Genomic DNA, 19961 nt, shown 5'->3' with positions numbered 1-19961 from the left:
CGCGGGCGCGGGCTTGCCTTTCTTCTGTCTTGTCGGCTAACGTCGCCGCAGTCGCCCGCGGCCCCGGGTGCTTGGAGAGTGGAGGTGCTGTGGAGCCATGAAGTAAGCCGAGAGCGCCGGAGAAGCCCGGCCGTGGCCCGGGATGGGGTGGCTCCATCTTCAAGAGCCGCAGGCGCTGCGGAGACTGAAAGACCGGCACCCAGTGACCTTGGGGGCGGGGCTTACGCCGAGCTCCCGGTTTCTCGGGACCCAGTTCCCGGACACTCCGCCCCCTTCCGCACGGACGCCGCCGTCGGGGTGCTGGTCTCTGGCCTGCGGACTGAACGCTCAGGCGCCCAGTGGCTGCCCAGTTTTGCAGGACACCAGTCGCCCGCGGAGCGGAGCCTGAGAGGAGTGTAGCCTTTGAATCCCATCCTAGCCCCGTGACCCCTGAAGCCTGAGTTGTCTCCTTGGTAAAATAGGGAAGGCAGTTCCAGAATCAGAGCCCCGTCCAGCCTGACACCGACCTGGTGTGAGCTGCACCTGGAGCCCGAAGCGGCAGCAACCTCGGCTTTGATTTGACACCGCCAGCAGAGTCCTGTCTGAAAGTCATGTGGCTAGGAAGACCTGGGCTGCCAGGAATTAAGCGGGATTGGGTTTATCATCAGCTCCAGTTTTTTCCAGTTTTAGAGTAAGTTCCCACCTGCCCTAAAAGGATGATGCTCCTAATATCATCCTGATTAGAGAATTGCAGAGATTTCCAAGTTCCTTACAGCCCTGTCCCTTTCCCGGCAAGTACCTGTTGAATATTTCTACTTGTTTTATCACTTTTATGTTGATTTTATAAAAAGTAATGCTCATGGTTAAAAAACAAAATGTACAGAAGCTTACCCAAAAAGTACAAGTTACTGTTTTTCCTTCAGGCCCATTCCTCCCAGGTAACTCGTTAATAAGCTCCTTGGACACCTTCGAGTATTTGTTGAATGAATTAATAAATGTCCTTCAATTTTCTGTGCCTGTGCAAACACATATGTACGTACGTACGTCACCTTTTCTCTTTAACAATATGCTTGGACATTCTGTCATTTAACAGCTGCATGACACGGTACACTGTCATAGGGTTGTAGTGTAATTTAACCACTCTGCTATTAATAGGCATTCGTGTTGTTTATAATGTTTTATTGTAAACAAGTCTGCACCGAAGATCCTTAAACAGCTCATGGAGTATCCTCCAGTTTTGAGGGCTTTTTTTCCAGGAGCTAAGAATCAAGTGTGATGTCAAAAGAGCACAGGCTTGGAATCTGAAAGTACTGCCTGAGAGAGAAACTACTCATATGACCATTTAAAAGGGGTCCCCAGAGGGCACCTGGGTGGCTCAGTCAGTTAAGTGCCTGATTTCAGCTCAGGTCATGATCTCACAGCTTGTGGTTTTGAGCCCCGCCTCAGGCTCTGCTGACAGCTCAGAGCCTGGATCCTGCTTCGGATTCTGTGTCTCCCTCTCTCTCTCTGCCCCTCCCCTGCTTGCACTCTGTCTCTCTCAGGAAATGAATTAACATTAAAAAAAAATTTTTTTTAATAAATAAAAGGGGTCCTTGGGGGTACCTGGTGGCTCAGTCAGTTGAGCCTCAGTCTCTCGATGTCAGCTCAGGTCATGATCTTGGTTCATGGGTGCAAGCCTTGCTGTCAGCATGGAGCCTACTTGAGATTCTCTCCCTCTCTCAAAATAAACTTTAAAAATTATTTTTAGGGGCGCCTGGGTGGCTTAGTCGGTTAAGTGTCCGACTTTCGCTTAGGTCATGATCTCGCGGTTCGTGGGTTCGAGCCCTTCGTCGGGCTCTGTGCTGACTGCCAGCTCAGAGCCTGGAGCCTGTTTCAGTCTGTGACTCCCTCTCTCTCTGACCCTCCCCTGCTCACGCTGTCTCTCTCTCTCTCCTAGAAATGAATAAAAACATTAAAAAAAAAAAATTAAAAAATTATTTTTAAAAAGTGGTCCTTCTTGGTCTAGGAGAGGTTAGTGGGATCTCCTTTGATTCAGTTCTAGGAAATACAAGGGAAGACGAAAGTCTGTGTGTAGCCTCCAGGTGAGCACACTCGACCCTGAGCAGCCAGTGAGGCAGGAGGCCCCTGCAGCTCATCTTTCTCAACCTGCTCTGGAGTCAGAGGGACTTTGGTTCAAGTGCCACACCCAGAGTGGGGCTTGAACTCACAAGCCAGCCAGCTGCCCCCAAACGCTAACTTTGAAATCCTGGCTCTCTCCCCTAAGAACTTTGAGATTTGGGATGTCACGTCTCCAAGCCCATTTCCTCACAGAACAGTTGTGAGGATTAGAGAGGTTTGTAGATTACCTGCACATACAGGCATGCGATAAACAGCAACTGATACTGTAGGCCACAGTCATTTTGCACTGGCTCATTCGTACCTTCTGCCGTTTCCTATTGTAGACACCTGTTGCACACATTTCCAAGGCAGCCTCCTGGTATCAGGCTACAGGATACTTTTACTCAGAAGTAGAGTAGAATTGGCCATTGTGAAGACCAGATTCCTGACTTGCCTGCACGTGTCTTCTGGAAAGCAACAGGCATTAATTCATTTAATCAGTAACTAATGAGTGCTTGCTACTTATTATATGCCACAGGTTATAGAATAGAGCCTTTTTCTTCCAGGAGCTGACTTATCAGAGGGAAGACATACTCGTAAGGAACTAAAAATACAAGACAATGCAATAGATAAAGCAGCTGTCAAATAAGCAGTCTAGACTTGAGGAACGGAGCTATCACTTTTAGCTAGAATGATGGAGAAGAGATTTCATTATAAAGATTTCATGATGGAATTGGAACTTAAGAGCCTTGAGAGGTGTATTTAGACAGCTACTGTCACAGCCTGTGAGAATCATCAATTTCGGCTTTGAGAGAGAATTCCCAACAGGCCAGGATATGTGTGCCTGGTGTCCCCAACATGAAACAGCATATTTCCTCTACTAATAACATTTTACATTTATTTAAGCGACACTTCAGCAGGGGCATCTGGGTGGCTCAGTCGGTTAAGCGTCCGACTCTTGGTTTTGGCTCAGGTCATGAGTGGAGCCCCGTGTTGGGCTCCGTGCTGGCAGTGGGGTGCCTGCTTGGGATCCTCTCTCTCCCTCTCTGTCTGCCCCTCCTGCTGCTGTCTCTCTCCCTAAACAAAACAAAACAACACAGAATGTTGAACTACGTACAATACAGCTAGCTTCTGGTAGGTGGGTAGGCAGGTAGGGAGAGTTAGATAGAAAGGGACAGAGAGAAAGGAAGAGAGAGAAAGAAACTATATATGTACATAGATACAAATTGTGGACCCGAGGTTAAGTATCAGTATGCACCCCGTTGATGGGAAGCTTGGTTCCGCTGCTCTGAACAGCCCATTTACAGATGAGCTTTTGCGGCACCACCTGTTTCGCACAGTTAAAAGCTGTAACGGGGAGGCAATGAAAGTTTCTGAGCAGAGGAGCAACATCAACATATTATTTTTGGAAAGTAGTCGGGTGCAAGCATGCACAGTGGATTTCTGCTGCTGAGCTTTCAAGGAGGTTACTGCATAAGCCCAGGTGTGAGGGAACAGCAGGAAGGGACAGATGCAACGGACAATATGCAAACAACAGCAACCAAACAAAGCAGCATTGCCCCAAAAAAAAAAAAAAAAACCCCACAGAACTTACCTGGCAACTGGATTCATGTGCTAATTCAGGAAATACTTGTGCACCTACTAGGTGCCAGGCACCGTGCTGGCACTGAGGACAGACAACATGAAGCAAACACGGCCCATCCTTACGGAGCTTACGGTACAATAGGGCAAGACAAGCCGTTCCTTTCATCAGCACATGTCTGAGGGCTTCCCTGTGCCAGCACTGACGTAGGGGAAGCTTTAGTAGTAAATAAAACTTTAAAACCCCTGCTTTCATGGAGCTGACATTCTGGTAGAGAATACAAATACGTGTCTGGAGACAAAGGAAGAGTGGGGACAGCGGCAGACAGAGGCTCACGGAACAGAGAGACACCATGGAGCAGGCCGGTGTGCTGCTCAGTCAAGAGGTTGGGCAGTGACTGAAAAGACAGATAGATGGTGGTCGTGGTGGTGGTGGTGGTGGGAACAGCAGGCTGGAGTGAAGTTTTTCAGGGTCACAGAAGCGGGGAGGATGGGCGGCCAGTGGGGAGTGAGGACTGAGTGGTAAGGGGCAAATGTGGGCTAAGGGCCCTCACTACAGCAGAGTCAGGAAGTGCGGGGTCACCAACGGGGAGGCTGGGGAGGGGACCTGGAGCCTGAGGCCTTGTGGCAGCCAGCAGTGGCCCCCGGGGAGCAGAAGCCTGGAGGGACCTGGCTGGTCAGCAATGGAATCTGAAGTCGCTGACATAGGTAGGGACGGAGGCAGACATGCTGCCATGGTGTAAGTAGGCAGAAGCGGGTGGTACGTGAGAATTCAGAGCAGGCAGGTGAACTGAACACCAGGGGCTTTAAAGGAGCCAAGGTGGGACACTTCCAACACACCAGTCCCAAAGGGAAGGAATAAAGGGAATTTTGATGGAACTGGAAATCAGCCTCAATCTCTTGCCTGCATGCCCGATACCATACTGGGAGACTTCGCAGTGACCAAGGCCGCACGAACATTAAGTCCCTTGGTTGCAGGGGCCATCCCAGTGTTCTCCGGGACCTAGCACATGGCAGGCACTGGGGTCAGTGGCATTAAAGTGAAGCCACACAGAGAACTGGCAAAGTCAGAAACAACGTAGCTGAACTCTCTCCAATTTGCCTTCTGTGGGGTGTGGACCAATTTTGGCGTCTGTCACCAGAACTACAGGGTCAACTCCCAACCTGCCCAACCAAACACTTCAGTAGGATTTCTCTCCCCTCATCTTTTAGATTAGATCAGTGGTTGTTTCTTTTTTTAACGTTTATTTTCTTTTTTTTTTTTAATGTTTTATTTATTTCTGAGAGAGAGACAGTGTGATCAGGGGAGGGTCAGAGAAAAGGGGACACACAGAATCTGAAGCAGGCTCCAGGCTCCAAGTTGTCAGCACAGAGCCTGAAGCGGGCCTCAAACCCACGAACCGTGAGATCATGACCGGAGCCGAAGTCGGACGCTCAACCGACTGAGCCACCCAGGTGCCCCTTAACGTTAATTTTTGAGAGAGAGAAACAGAGACAGAGAGAGAGAAAACATGAGTGGGAAAGGGGCAGAGAGAGGGAGACAGGATCCAAAGCAGGCTCTGCACTCTGAGCACAGAGCCTGATGCAGGACTCAACCCACGACTGTGAGATCATGACCTAAGCCAAAACCAGGAGTTGGGTCACCGACTGAGCCACCCTGCTGCCCCCTAGATCACTGGTTTTCAAAGTGTGGCCTAGGGACCCCCAGGGCTCCCTAAGACCCTTTCAAAGGATCTGCAGTGAAAACATTTTCTCATAATACTAAGATGTTACTTGCCTCTTCCACTCTCATTCTTACCTGGTGGAGGTTTCCAGAGAGCCTACATGACATGTGACATCACAATAGCTTGAATGCAGGAGCAGACATGAAAATCAGACATTAAAGAGACGTGAAGAATGTAAAACAAAGCTGCTTTCCTCACTAAAATGGTTTTGTTTTGGAAAACTTAGTTATATTTGTTATGGTTACTTATGGTAACACGTAATGGTTTTATTATTTTTAAATGAGTACAACTTATAAGGTTGACCAGCTTGGATGTGTATGGTGGTAATTATCAACAAGGAAGAGATATTTATGCAGTATCTTTGGGGTCCTCCATAACTTTTCGAAGTGCAAAGGGATCCTGAGATCAAGATGTTTGAGAAATGCTGGATTAGGTACTGCTGCACCCCGGCTTCCCACCCCCTTTTTTTATGGGAGTCCAAATGGTAAGAAGGCTCAAATATAGCTTACAACCAGCTTATGGTAGAGAAATCTCAACCAGAGAAATCAGTCTCAGAAGAGCATCAGAGACTGGTGTATTCCATGCGGACGCACACAGGAGTGTCACAAAGAAACCCACAGAGGGAGTAATCCCTGGACCAGTTTTTCCAGTTTCCTGAGCTTCATTAACATCAACACTATCCCTCCACCAGACAGGCTGCGGGGAACCCTCCTAATACAACCAAGGGGCTGCTGGGAAACACCCAGGGAAGTAACTGGGCTCCATCTCTTATGAAGAGTAAAACCCAGTCACTCCACAGAACTACATGCCAACAAGTTGACTAATTTCTCTTGCTGATGGCCCTGGGGCCTGGTGACCCAACTATCAAGAAATCTAGGTTTTTCCCAGTTCTGCGGACACCTGGCCACACGTACCTCCACTTTCCTCCTCATAAGACAAGGACCAGTCCCTTCTGGCCTCCCATGTACCGCTCCATGGATGACGGTAGCGGGACTCTCCCACCCAGACACCCTGGAGTCCCTGTCCCCGTGTGGATATGCTCCTCACCTGGCATCTCACACATCCAGACACAGCAATCACTGCTTCTCAAAAAGAATCTTATTTTAAGTTTGTAAGCTTTCTAAAACTTCGGGCTTAAGAAGGTAACACGGCATCTGCCAATTCCGGCCCCAGCAGGGACTCCTGAACTAGAGCTCAGGACCTGTGACACACCACTGGGGTGACGGTGCCTGTGGCTCAGTCCTGGCCCATGGACATCCCCCGTTTCTCTCTCACCCACCGTGTGCCCGGCCTCGTGGGACATGTTACCTCACTCACAGCAGACAAGCCTGTGACTGTCCTTGTCACTGTACAGATGGGGACACGTGGGCTCAGGTAAAGCAACGTGCTATATATAGGCCACCCATTTGAATGTTAAGCGGTGAAGGGAAGGGTCAAATGTGCCTTCGTGAAGAGTACACCACACAGCACGAAAGCGCTGCCTGCATTTCCTTAAAAACATCGGAGAACCTAGATCTTTTTTTTAATATTTTATTTATTTCTAGGAGACAGAGAGAGAGACAGCGTGAGCAGGGGAGGGCCAGAGAGAGAGAGGGAGTCACAGACTGAAACAGGCTCCAGGCTCTGAGCTGGCAGTCAGCACAGAGCCCGACGCGGGGCTCGAACCCACGAACCACAAGATCATGACCTAAGCGAAAGTCGGACACTCAACTGACTAAGCCACCCAGGCGCCCCTGGAGAACCTAGATCTTTGAGGCTTTTCCTGTTTCTCCCTATTGTTCTTATTTAGAAAGGCTTGAAGCAATTTACCACATGTCCACACACAACCGTATGGAGAGAAACATTCCCAACTGCCAGTCGTGTTCCAGAATCTGCACTCGGTAAAACGGCATCTCAAATCCCTGCAGACAAGAGTCAATCCTGCAGGCCACTTGCCCCCTCCCAGGCTGGCATCACAGCGGTGAGCCGGAGGGAACTTACCTGGACATTTGGTTCCTGGAAGGTCTGTAAATCATGTCATTCTCTTCCCTCACTTTAAACTAATCTTGATGCCCATGATTCCAGAGGCGCCCACAATCAGATGAAGGGGTAAGAGGCTCGGTTTAGTTTTCCCTGGGTCAGCTCAGGGGAGATCTCTCAAACACATGAAGAGGAAGATCTGAGTCTCCTCTCTCGAAGATCACTGAAAGTCTCAGAGAACAGCTGTCTTTCCTAAAGCAAGTGCCCCGTGAATGGGGTGAGGTACTGACCAGTCAGCAGGGCATCCGGGTAGTCCTGGGCTAGTCACCCAGAGCCGTGGTGTGGGCCACGATGTGAAGGGGCTGAAGGCCCTGCTACCAAGATGAGGGGAAAAAAAGAGAAAAAGCTTGTGCCTGACTAACCATCACAGAAGAGAAAAGTCAAGGATATCCCCTCTGGGGGCTTAGACTGCAATTTATCAGCCATAAGAACCCGGGTGAATGACTTCTCTCTCCCTACATTCCTTCCTCTGGAAAACAATAACCACAAGATAACCTCCTTCATGGGCTGAGGGGATTAAATGAAAAAATGCCAAATGTTATCAGTTATAATCACTATTACAACTTTGAGAACAAGAGATTCTTAGAGCTTCCGTCCCAAATTCCTCATTTTACAGATGAGAAAACTGGAAAACTGGCCCAGAGAGGATCGATGGCTTGCCCAAGGTGAAACAGCTCTACTGATCCACAGTTTGCTTCTCTGCTGCCGAGCTCCTCTTCCTTCAGGGTGTTCCGACAGAGCTGCTGTTCCTAAGATTGCTAGGCCTCCCTCTGGGTCAACAGGGTCCTCTGTGCCTGCTCCACTGTCCTGTGACAGCCCTTCGAGGCTCACGTCCTAGGAACCCACGCCCTCCCTTGCAGACTCAGGGAATGCAATTCAACATGCTCTGGGAACCTTTGAGTCATCTCTGTCTGTGAATCAACCTCCATCCATCCATCCTGAACAGAGAGATCTCATCCTCCTCCAGTTTCTGGAACCAGAACCTAGTGTTTTTCCTTTGGATTTTGCTTACTGAGTGTCTTCCACCTCTAAGTACATCAGGTTTCCCTCCCAGTTTCATGCTGGGGGCTGAGCACCTGAGATGGACATGAGCATCTATTCTAAGATCCTGGAGAAAACGCTGAAGACTATCCCTCAGGGGCTTACCAGAGCTTTCCCAGCCACAGCCCCCGTCACAGGAAAACTTCATCTGCCTCGCCAGAGCTAACTGGCAGAGGTGACCACATGTGCAGACAGCTTGCTGGACATACGCCCCAGGCAGCTGAGAGGACGCTGCTGACCATCTGAATCCCAGAAGCAGGGAACAGTTACCATGGCTACCAAAAGCTGCACCCATTGGCTGCTTTGGCTATCAGGACTGGCTCAGTTGACCTCTCAAGGTCCCCTGGCGCCCTGGGAGTCTACAATTACATCGAGCCAGCTGAGACCATGCCTGCTGCAAGAAAATAGGAAGTCCTGTGACATATAAGGCTCAGGCATAGAAAGCAAGGATTTCATCAGAACTATCTCAGAGGTCACCTTGTCTTATTTATCATAAGCGCTGAGTCACAGGGCTACTTTCCACCTCTGCTGCATTAATAAGCCAAGCCTTGCTTTTTTTGGTAGAACACTTTAGACCTTTTACAAAATGAGCTTGCTACCACATTTAATCTTCCTTCCTCTTACAGCTCTGACCAGTAATTTCAATGGAGGTTTATTCCGTATTGTGACCAGGGACACAGCCCAGAAAAACTTGCGTCACTGGGCCCAGAGGGGCGTGCTCCATCAGACAGGACGTGTGGATCACGAGCCTTCTAAGAACCAGGAGGAAGGAAGTCATTCGTAAAGGAGGCAGATGCTGAACTGCAACTTTGCTTTCCTTCAGCAAGTCCTCTAACTACAGCATTGTGGTGCCTTCCTACTCCACAGAGGGGAAGGGCTTCTCTTTAACACTGAACTGTCAGAAGCTCCCCCACCTCTCTGAGTCAGGACGGAACAGGCGAGTGGCTAATTCAACCCCTGCAATCTCCATGCTCCGTGGCATCGCGGGCCTGGTGCACACATCCCAGAACCCGGCCTTAGGACAGAGAAATGAGCTACGAGACTGCAAAAGCAGGAGACATGCCCAGAAGCCAGAGTGCTGCCGAGGCTCACAAGAACCTTTGCAAGTGTCGCCTTATTCCTGATGCACAAAGCTTCACATTTAATGCATGCTTGGAGATTTTTAAAAATCTGCTTATATCAAGATTAAATCAAAGCCTTTATTAAACATTCCTCCTTCAAACAACCTGCATTTAAACCAATACCCCTCCCCAACTTGTGAATTGCCAGGGCATTGCGAGTATGTCACGTTCACCTGACCGGGGTCAGATCCAACCAGGCCACACAACACTGCAAAGCCACGCCTGGACACAGCACGCCAGGCCAACCTCCACGGTTCAGTGCCCCACTCTGGATCTAGGCAAAGGCTGGTAGCACTGGCTCCTGAAGCAGAGCTCAAGCACAGGATAAGAGGACCCGGAAGTCTGACCCCGCTCATTCCAGACCTCGCCATGCTCAGCTGGATGATCAGCTCTTGGCTATCATTTGCTGAGCCTCACACATGTGCTTTTTTATCTCTTCTCCAAAGAAAAGGGGGAGAGATGGAGGAGGCAATTTTCAGTTGTGTGTGGGTTTGATTTAAGGCTTTGGCTGTGGTCTGTTGAAATATTAAAATACTTTCTGGGAACGCCATCTCCTAAGCTCCCCATCGGAACAAACGTATTTTCAAAAATGAAAACATTGAACAAAGAGGTGGAGCCCAGAGGGCGGAGCCCAGGCCTATCAGGTCAGGATGGTGTCATCCACCTGCTCTGTGGAGTCGGCCTGGCTGGCCAGCTTCTTCAGGGACCTTCGGTTACACTCATTCAGCACCTCCAAACTGGCCACATCCAGGATCTTGGAGAGGGCCTGTAGGGAAGATGGAAATGAGGAGACGTAGTGAGAAAACACGGCTTTGGGTTTCTCCAAGCCAAGGCAAAAATGAGCGTTAACCTCAGAACGAGCACTGCTGTGGACTGTGGCAAAATAAGGGAGTCCGATGGGCCCCTGGGAAGCCAAGAGAAAACCATGCCTCATNCGCATAGAAGGGCTTTCAGTGCTCTAACTAAAGTGCCTAGGGGGAAAGGAGTGCAGGAACAGGGCTCTGGGCCTCCCCTGGCAGCCCTCCTGGGATCTGTTTCACAGGTTCAGGTGCCACATGGGACTTTATTTGGAGAAAGGGCTCCGTTGCTAAAAGAAGCCTTAACACCACAAGAACAGAGGAATGTTTCCAGGCACTAGACCTGACCACAATCTGCCCCTCAACACTCAGCATACAAGGCGGCAGAGTATGATACTTAAAGACTGCCACACAGAAGGACAGCCGTGCGCCCAGCACCCACAGCAGGCCCTGGGGAGGCACCTCGATCCCAGGCTCCCACCTGAAACACCTCTTCGCCCTGCCGCATCTTGAGAAGGTTGACGATCGCCTGGTCGCTGTAGGCCCTTACAACGGTGTTCTTGTCCTTGGTGTTGTCAAGAAGAGCCTTTAGGATGGGTTTGATGGCCTGGGGGTCCAGGGGCGGCAGCGGGTCCTTGTTGGCCCACCAGATCATCTTCTCGGCCACCAGCCTGATGTCACTGGATGGGTTCTGCAGACACTATAAAGAGGACCATAAGCTTTTAGTTAGGCACATCCAGTCTGTTTCTCAAGGAAGCCCAAAGTTCTGCCCTGACATTCCCTCATCATCTGGAAACTGACCCACTGTTCCCTTCCAATTGCTTCCTTCCCCCTTATAGGTGGGTGACAGGCTCTGACTCGGCCCATCTCCTCCTCCTACCTCATCTCGTGCCACTCGCTCCCTTTTTCTCACTACTCTTGGCCCATGCAGGGCTTTCACTTCCTCGGGGACACCATGCTCCTTCCCACCCTCGGGCCTCCGCTCTGGCCAGTCCCACAGCCTGGGACATGCCTGCCCCGGGGTCTTCACATGGTTGGCTCCTTCTCCTCCTGCAGGACTCAGCTCAAGTGTCAGCCCATAGAGGTCTCCCCTGACAACCCTCTCTGAATTAGGGCCCTCCTCATCCCCACAGGCTTTCTGTGTACCTCCAACTCCACAGATCTTGTCTGCTCCTTGCACCTCTATGCCTTGAGGGTCTAGCCCAGCGAGGTACACAGAGGATCTTCAGTAAACAAACACTGATGAACAGCTGCCTGCAAGGTGATGCTGTTACACGGGCTCAATCTAACAGGGCCCTGAGAACTCTCAGCAGGGCTGTGGGGGTCTGCAGGGTGGGACAATCCCCCTCTGGAACCTCACTATGAAAATCGAGGTCCACACACCAGAAGCACTGACATCACCCAGGAGCTAGTTACAAAGGCAGAGTCTCAGACTTAGCCCTACCTCTTAAAATGCAGATTCTGGTTCTGATTTGTGTGCACATTAATTTTTTTTTAATTTTTTTAAAATGCTTTTTATTTATTTCTGAGAGAGAGAGACAGCGTGAGCAAGGGAGGGCCAGAGAGAGAGGGAGACACAGAATCCGAAGCAGGCTCCGGGCTCTGAGCTGGCTGTCAGCACAGAGTCTGACGCAGGGCTCAAACCCACGAACCGTGAGATCATGACCTGAGCCGAAGTCAGACGCTTAACCGACAGAGCCACCCAGGTGCCCCTGTGCACATTCATTTTTTAAAAGCTTGCTTTACTACACAAGCAGCAGGGGCCCCACTGTCCAGCTCCCAGGCTTTCCTAATTGGAGCCTTGCAGCCACCACAATAACCATAATAATAAGTGCCATGCCAGCTACAAGAAGGCAAGGAAGGAAAGTCCTACTAAGATTTGAACCGAGCACAAATTCGAGCCCCACATCAGGCTCTGTGCTGACAGTTCAGAGCCTAGAACCTGCTTCACATCCTGTGTCTCCTTCTCTCTCTGCCCCTCCCCGGCTCATACTCAGTCTCTCTCCTCTCTCAAAAATAGACAAACATTGGGGGGGAAGAGAAAAAAGATTTGAACCCAGGTCTGTCCCAAATTTTACTAAATCCAGATGCCTGGAAAGAATGCCTAAAATAGTGGTTCTTAATGGTCTTAGGTGCAGAATAAACAGCTCTCAAAGCTTCAAGATTAGAAAAGAAAAAAACACACTTTTAATAACAGCAAAAGACATCAATAAACACTCTACCAAGTGAATGTGGGGATGGCTAATAAGCACATAAAAACTGTTCTACATCAAGGCGCCTGGATGGCTCAGTGGGTTGAGTGTCTGACTCTATTTTAGCTCAGGTCATGATTTCAGTCCCCTTAAGATCAAGCTTAAGAGCCTCTCTCCTCCCCCAACCCCCGCTTTGCCCCTCCCCTGCTCGTACTCTAAAAAAAATTGTTCTACATCGTTAGCCATAAACAAATGTAAATTAAACCACAATATGATAGTATAATACACATTTGAAAAAGGATAAAATTAAAACAAAAACAGTGTTTAAAAAAAAACCACGTTAAAATAAATAGCGATTCTTGATTCAGGGTTACAGGTCTCCTTGAGAATCTGACAAGTCGGGCACTCTTCCAGAGGAAAAGAGCACACACAGAACCACTTTGTGTTCCACTCCCAAGGGCTCAGAGATCTCCCGCAGCCTCTCCACGGAGAACTCCCAGAAGACAGCCAGTCTGAAGGCACACTCCCCAGTGTTTGGTCATGGGTCCTTCTCACAAGCCAGGCTGCCCCCACTCACCTTGATGAACAGGCTGGAGAGTCTGGCTGGCAACTGTCCTCCCCCTGTCTCGATGTGATGCTTCATCAGGAAGCCCATGCCCCGGATCCCACTCACTGCAATGGGGATCTGTGGGGACAGGAAAGGGCTGGACGGCACAGCTCCCTGCCCCTCCCTCAGAGCAGCAGGGCCAGGCACTGTCTCATCCCCAGGAACCTCCAGGACCTGGCCCCTCACTCAAGCAACCCCCCCTTGCCTGCCCCCCCACAACTTCACATCCAAGACTCTTTGACAGCTTTCTTGCAGACAGGCTGTCCTGGCTGTGAGGCAAACAAAGTCTGTATGTACTGCTTCCCACAAAAGGGGTTGAGAGAGCTTCTGACTTGGAAGGGACATCTAGATGCTCCCACCTAAACTCCTCATTGTTTACAGATGACAGAACTCCGGCCCAGGGACACCAAGTAGTGGTCCAAGGGCATAGAAAGTTACTGACAAAGGCAAAATTTGAACCCAGGCCTCACTGCCCAGTCTGTCGAGCCCCTCCCCCGTCCCCTGTGCCACGTCAGCAAGGATACAGCTGTGCAATTTGGGCTAGGGAAGGGGAGACGGGTGCAGCTGCCCGAAAGCCTTACCCTGTCTGCCACGGCATTGCTGAGGATCATGTCCTGAACTTCACTGCTGTACCTGCCCGCACAGAGTCTGCTGGGAGCCACGTTCACAGCCACGGACAGTGCCAGGCTCCGCCCATGCCGAACCATCCAGTCAATGCCGGACACATCCGCTGAGTGAAGAAAGGACATAAATGGGTCAACCTGCACTTTACAGTATGCCCCTCCCCGCCGTGAAGCCCCCAGGCCCACCCCACCTGAGTGCAGCGGAAATCCCACTCCACTGCACACAGACCTCCCTGCCCAATGTGGCACATTAGGAAGAGGTCTCTCTCAAGCTGCTTCAGACTCACAGCCACATTCTCTGAGCAGACATATAAGGGACTATAGGACCACTGGAAACTCCATTTTAAGAGCTGGATTTCCCAGGGGAGACTAGCCGCCAGAAGACCCTCTGAGAGGAAGGGGACACAGGCCCTGCAGGGGGTCCCCAGTGCACAGGAGACCTACCCAGCAAGCACTGCTGAAGAACAGCGCTGAGCTCCTCTTCAGTCAGAAAGGCACACAGCTCGCCCAGGCAGCCGGCCGAGGAGACGCGAGTATTGTCCTGACAGAGCACAGAAGGGAGCGAAAGGCAGCGTGAGCCGCACCACCAGCTCCAAGGTCATTGGGGCCAGCAACTGCCCAGGATGGAGGGCAGGGGAGAAGGTGGAATGAGGCGACTCCAGCACTTGAAATCCTGTCCCCACTCCAGGCACGTGTGCTCCTGCTGCCAGAACGGGACTGCCATTCACGGCAGCCGCCACTGGGTGTGGAGCAAACCACACGCCCAGCACTTCGCTCAATTATAGAAAACTCCAGTGTATGCATATGGTAATCATCATCATAATGGCAATAATAACCGTATTTACGTAGCACCTTTCTTCTTAGAAAGTCGGAATGTTTTCCGTGTATTATCTCAATTACTGTCAACAGCGCTGGGAGGCAGCGAGGGGCGGCCCCTGCCCACATCACTGGAAAAGAGCTAGAGAACCACTCTGAGCTGCTTTTCCCCAGCTCTCCTTCCCCCAACCCTGCATGTCATCTTGTGTCCAGAGCGACTCCCTGAAATCTCTGTGTTGGTGCCCTAGCACCAGCTCCATTTTTCAGGTTTGTCCTAGGAAGTTACAATGAAACCACTAATCAGCCCAAGGAGGACAAGTAAAAGCTGAGCATTTTCTGTCAAAATCAAAGCCAGATACACAACCTACCCCCTGCTGCTCCTCCCTAGCCAGCTAATTACAGGATGGCGAGTGAGTGGATTTTTAAGGTATGTACTATGTTATTAATAAGTGCCAATCTGATGTGCCCTATCCCCCAAAACCAACCAACCAAAGACTAAGACCCGCTGAGTGGCTAGTGCCAGGGTGGCACCCTGAGTGGCCACCAGTGATCCAGGGTAAGCTCAGAGTTGGGGGGAGGATGGTCTGACCACAGTTTGTGCCTCTGAGCTCCAAGCAGAAGCCCAGGTGCCGATCGAGGCTAAAGCTGGCTCTCTCTGACGCCCACTCTCTCCAACAGGATCTATTTTAAGCTCCACTGTGGCGAAATGCAAATTGGCCTAAATACTAACTTTTGCTTGCACTGGGCATGGCCCTGTAAAAACCCTGACAGACTGTGACCAAGGAAGACAGAATCTCCCATCTGCACCCCCAGAGAAGGCGGGGGCTCTGTCAGAGAGCAGCTGTTGGAATGAGGCCAGACTTCTAGAGCCATGGCAAGCCCAGCAGCAACAAGGGTGCACCAGAAGTGCAAACCATGTGAACCCACAGGCTCAGTCCAGAGATTAACCCCACGATAGAGGGCTGTCAGAGGAGAAAGAGAAAATTCTTATCTACAGACTCCACGCCAGGAAGCCAACAAGTACTTAACACGTGCTTCCAGGCTGGGGAAGGAAGGGCTGTGCTGATGGCATGGAGACAGCACCAGGGGTCACAGGGTTCAGACTGTGGCTTTGACCCCACCTTGCTAGGGCATGGCCCCAGGCAAGTCTCGCCCTCTGCAACACTGGTGTCACAGACACCAGACGCCAAATTTCTTTTTTTTTTTTTTTTAAAGTTTATTTATTTTGAGAGAGAGAAAGAGAGCAAAAAGCCAGGGGAGAGACAGAGAAAGAGGGAGGGAGAGATAATCCCAAGCAGGCTCCAAACTGTCAGAACAGAGCCCGACGTGGGGCTCGAACTCACAAACCATGAGATAATGACCTGAGCCAAAATCTAGAGTCGGATGTTTAACCGACTGAGCTACCCAAACGCTCCCCAGATGCCAAATTTCTTAAGGGTTGTGACCAAGCCTGCTTCACCTCTGCACTAGACCCTTTGTCTCACAAATGTTTCCTGAACCAATAAATGAACCTTGTCATTTTACACACACTAATTTTTTTTTTTTTTTTTTTTTTATTTCTAGGAGAGAGAGAGACAGCATGAGCAGGGGAGGGTCAGAGAGAGAGGGAGTCACAGATTCTGAAACAGGCTCCAGGCTCTGAGCTGGCAGTCAGCACAGAGCCCGACGCGGGGCTCGAACCCACGAACGCGAGATCATGACCTAAGCGAAAGTCGGACGCTCAACCGACTAAGCCACCCAGGCGCCCCTTACACACACTAAAAGGAGAAGCAGAGAGGGAAAACAGCTTGTTTAAGATTAGACGGCAAGTTCACGAGAGCTCCTTACTTTCCTTACTGTGAAAACCTTACCTTCCTTACCTATGAAACAGAACCACCAATACCAGCACTACCCGCCTGTCTCCCTCACAGCCAAACGCTCATTACCATAAAGAGTGACAGGAGCGCTGGGAATGATTACTACCACGGACAGTGGCAGCCAAAGCAAAGAGAAGGGGAACCAGTTGAGCCCACCAGCCCGGCCATCCACCTGCAGCCGTTACCTCGTCGTGTCCCAGCATGCTGAGCAGAAGCGAGACAATGTTTTTCCGGATGACCACGTCCACTTTGGCTCCCGCTCCCTGAATCACAAACCTCAGGGCCTGCAGCATGGTGTCCCTACAGAACCAATGCATCCAACGTAAACCCTTGGCTCCCCTTCACCACCGCTCCCACCATGCAGGCCCGGCCCCGCCCTGGCCTCCTCACGGCCACAGCACTGCCCCAGTGGCACCTCACCTGACACCCGGGTCTTCCATGACACGGATTCCGTTCAACAGCTCTGTGAAGAGGGGGTCCACCTTGATGTGGATGGAGATGAGCTTCCCCAGCGCATCGGCAGCCTTCAGGCGCACCCCCCGATTGGAGTCCTGCAGGGCCTTGGTAAAAGTGGTCTGCAGCTGGGGCAGGAATGGCTTCAGGGCAATCCCAACCTGTTTGAGAGACCCACACACGAAACCACAGTTGTGGTGGAGTCCAAGGCCACTAGGTGCCACAAACACGAAGTCAATCAGAAACCACCATGACTGGGCCTAGGAACAGATATTCCCCCAGAGAGGACAGTCAGCACAGACAGGCCCTGCTCAGCCCCGCTACCACCACCTGCAAGGGGGCCGCTGGTTGGCTTAAGCGGAGACAGGTCCATGTGGACAGCGACTTGAAACTTCCATCTCCAAATACATGAAAGAGCGGGGCGGGCGACGCTGTCAGCCCCACTGAAGACCTGTTCCAGTGCCGAAACAGGGCAACAGACCAGGCGCATAAGGGCAGGTGCCATCTTCTGAGCAATCAATATGCAAGGGAAGCACAGACACTGAGCCCTGAGAACAATCCTATGAAACAAAAGACCTCAGAAAGTCCCCCTCCCAAGACTGAACATTTACTTCTTGCTAAACGGGAAAAATCAAGGCAGCTGTTTGGAGGTGTGAAAATACTGGGGTCAGGGCTGTTAGGAGGCACTCCACGGAGTGAAGCTGGTAAATGGGAGGTAGGAACCATCTGTCCAGGGAGGACATCAACACATGGACCTACGGGAAAATTCTGGGAGGAAAGGGCTCCATTTGTACACAGAGTTCTAAAACACCACAGAAAAGAAGAGCACAGAACATAGGTGAAAATGATNCTCCTAGAAATAAATAAAATATTAAAAAAATAAATAAATAAATAAAAATAAATCTGTTTTTATGACAGCAAATCTTGGCTCTGCTTATAATTTTTTTTAATCTAAAGGGCTTAACTATTGCCCTGTAAAATGTCAGAAATGGTGAACATGCTGGCTCTTTGCTTCTTACACTTTTGGCAAAGACTGACGTTACTCCAGCTGCTCTCAGACCTCCTTTTCATTCATTTACTCATCAGACCCTTTGCATCCCTCCTTACGAGGCAGCAATAAAGAATGGAAGTATATTTAAACAATGTGTAACCATAATTATGTAACCTTGGATTTTCTCCTCTGAACCAACAGTTCTTCAAAAAACACCAACCAGCAGGGGCGCCTGGGTGGCTAAGTCAACTGAATGTCTGACTCGATCTCGGCTCAGGTCACGATCTCAGGGTTTGCAAGTTTGAGCCCTGCATCGGGCTATGTGCTGGCAGCATGGAGTCTGCTTGGGATTCTCTTTCTCTCTCTCTCTCGCTCTCGCTCAGCCTCTCCCCTGCTCTCTCTCTCAAAATAAATAAATAGGGCGCCAGGGTGGCTCAGTCAGTTAAGGGTCCAACTTTGACTCAGGTCATGATCTCACAGTCCATGAGTTCAAGCCCGGCATGGGGCTCTGTGCGGACAGCTCAGAGGCTGGAGTGTGCTTCACATTCTATGTCTTCCTCTCTCTCTGCCCATCCCCCACTCATGCTTTGTCTCTGTCTCAAAAATAAATATTTAAAAAATTTTGTAAAACAAATAAATATTTTTAAAAATTAAAAACCACACACAAAACCGCAACTAGCATTAGTCTGGAACACTCAGGATGTGTCAGGCAGAGTGTCCGATGCCACCTTCTCTAGGCCCCGCAGCTCTTCATGTGGCAGGTAGCAGCAGCACTTCCAAATCACGAGTGAGGGGACAGACTCAGAAGTTACCAGACTCTCCCAAGGTCATTCCAACCACACAGCTACTAAGTGGTGGACCTGGAATTGACCACTGCATAGTGCGAGTCTAGCATCTAACATCTCCACCCCTCCATAATCAGCTCACCATACTGCCACGTGACACTGACTGGCAGACAAATCAGTTCCTGAAGACCCAAATGGACCAAGAGACGAACGTGTCAGTGGCTCACCTTGGCCAGCAAGAGGCTGAGTGTCTCAAGCAGGGCTGCCTTTACGTTCCAGCTGAACCGATCCCCCAGGATGCGGATCAGAGGTCCAGTGATGCTGACCACAGAGGGCCTCAGGGCGTCAGCTGAGGTCAGGCGGATCACCAAACCTAAAGCTTTGGCTGCTTCCTCCTTCTGTTCCGGGCTGCCAGTCAGGACGCCCTCCCTCAACACCGGAAGGATGGAGGTTACTCCCTGACAAGAAAACCACAAAAGAGTCAAATCCCAAAGGCCCCAGGCCCCAGGGGTCGCCTGCCCAAGCACAGCACTCTTGTCAGCCAGCCTCTCTGCGACTCCATGAGAGAGACTGCTTCCGGCACCAGGGTCACAGCCTGAGCGGGTGCTGGCTGAGGAACAGTCCTGACTGGGCAGTGATGAGAAGGCAGCAGCTCTGGCGGGCCTATCACACATAGGTACACCTGGTATCTCCTCTGTGACTCTCATGCTCTGGCTGTGGTGGCCTCCACAGCTTAAACGGAAGGCGACACAGACCCTATCCCCATGTGGCCGCAGTGAGGAAGAAACACCCTTCTGTGAAGGTGCAGAACAGCACTTAGAACCCTGCCCTAAGGCAGCTGCCCTACCACAGACCTGGGACTGAGGGTGGAGGTGGAGGAAGGCCACATGCCTGCAGCACCCTCACGGGGCCCTGGCTTACCTTCTTTGGGAGGCAGAAGCCTGGCACATGCTCGCCTTTGCTCTCATTCCCTATGAGCCGGATTTCTTTGTGCAGTTCTTCAATTAGTGCCAGTTGGTTGCCAGCATCGAGTTTCTGTGGGAAGCCAGGAAAAAAGCAGAGCAGGAAAAAAGCAGAGAGGATGTCAGGGTTCTAAGTACAGCCCTCCCAAGACTGCTTCAAAATAATACCACAGGGGGAAGAGTGTGGGTGGGAGCGTAAGAAAGATTGGCCATGGATTGATAAACGCTGACTGAAGCTGGCTGACAGGTATGTCGTGGCCTATTTTAAGGGACTAACCTTCCAAGCATCCGGCATGGTCTATAATCAAAAGCTGGCT

General features: G+C 50.7%; 2 protein-coding genes across 2 annotated transcripts in view; both read right to left on the bottom strand.

The window, feature by feature from the left end:
• The window catches only part of RAB35 (RAB35, member RAS oncogene family), a 17478-nt gene extending 17065 nt beyond the window's left edge, over nucleotides 1-413 (bottom strand). Inside the window, exons 1-2 of the mRNA XM_077766046.1 lie at nucleotides 226-413; nucleotides 42-157 (exon numbers count right to left, since the gene is read on the bottom strand). Coding sequence (XP_077622172.1) covers nucleotides 42-157; nucleotides 226-413 — 304 coding nt within the window. The remainder of the gene's footprint in view (nucleotides 1-41; nucleotides 158-225) is intronic.
• A 9213-nt stretch (nucleotides 414-9626) lies between these two features.
• GCN1 (GCN1 activator of EIF2AK4) overlaps nucleotides 9627-19961 on the bottom strand; it is a 60699-nt gene continuing 50364 nt past the window's right edge. The window contains exons 49-57 of the mRNA XM_077766045.1: nucleotides 19604-19717; nucleotides 18910-19140; nucleotides 16874-17067; nucleotides 16639-16753; nucleotides 14226-14322; nucleotides 13740-13888; nucleotides 13129-13236; nucleotides 10841-11059; nucleotides 9627-10328 (exon numbers count right to left, since the gene is read on the bottom strand). Coding sequence (XP_077622171.1) covers nucleotides 10203-10328; nucleotides 10841-11059; nucleotides 13129-13236; nucleotides 13740-13888; nucleotides 14226-14322; nucleotides 16639-16753; nucleotides 16874-17067; nucleotides 18910-19140; nucleotides 19604-19717 — 1353 coding nt within the window. The 3' untranslated portion in view covers nucleotides 9627-10202. The remainder of the gene's footprint in view (nucleotides 10329-10840; nucleotides 11060-13128; nucleotides 13237-13739; nucleotides 13889-14225; nucleotides 14323-16638; nucleotides 16754-16873; nucleotides 17068-18909; nucleotides 19141-19603; nucleotides 19718-19961) is intronic.

Source organism: Crocuta crocuta, unplaced genomic scaffold (genome assembly GCF_008692635.1).
Source record: "Crocuta crocuta isolate KB4526 unplaced genomic scaffold, BGI_CrCroc_1.0 scaffold339, whole genome shotgun sequence".
NCBI lineage: Eukaryota > Metazoa > Chordata > Mammalia > Carnivora > Hyaenidae > Crocuta > Crocuta crocuta.
This window is presented reverse-complemented; position numbering and strand designations above follow the sequence as displayed.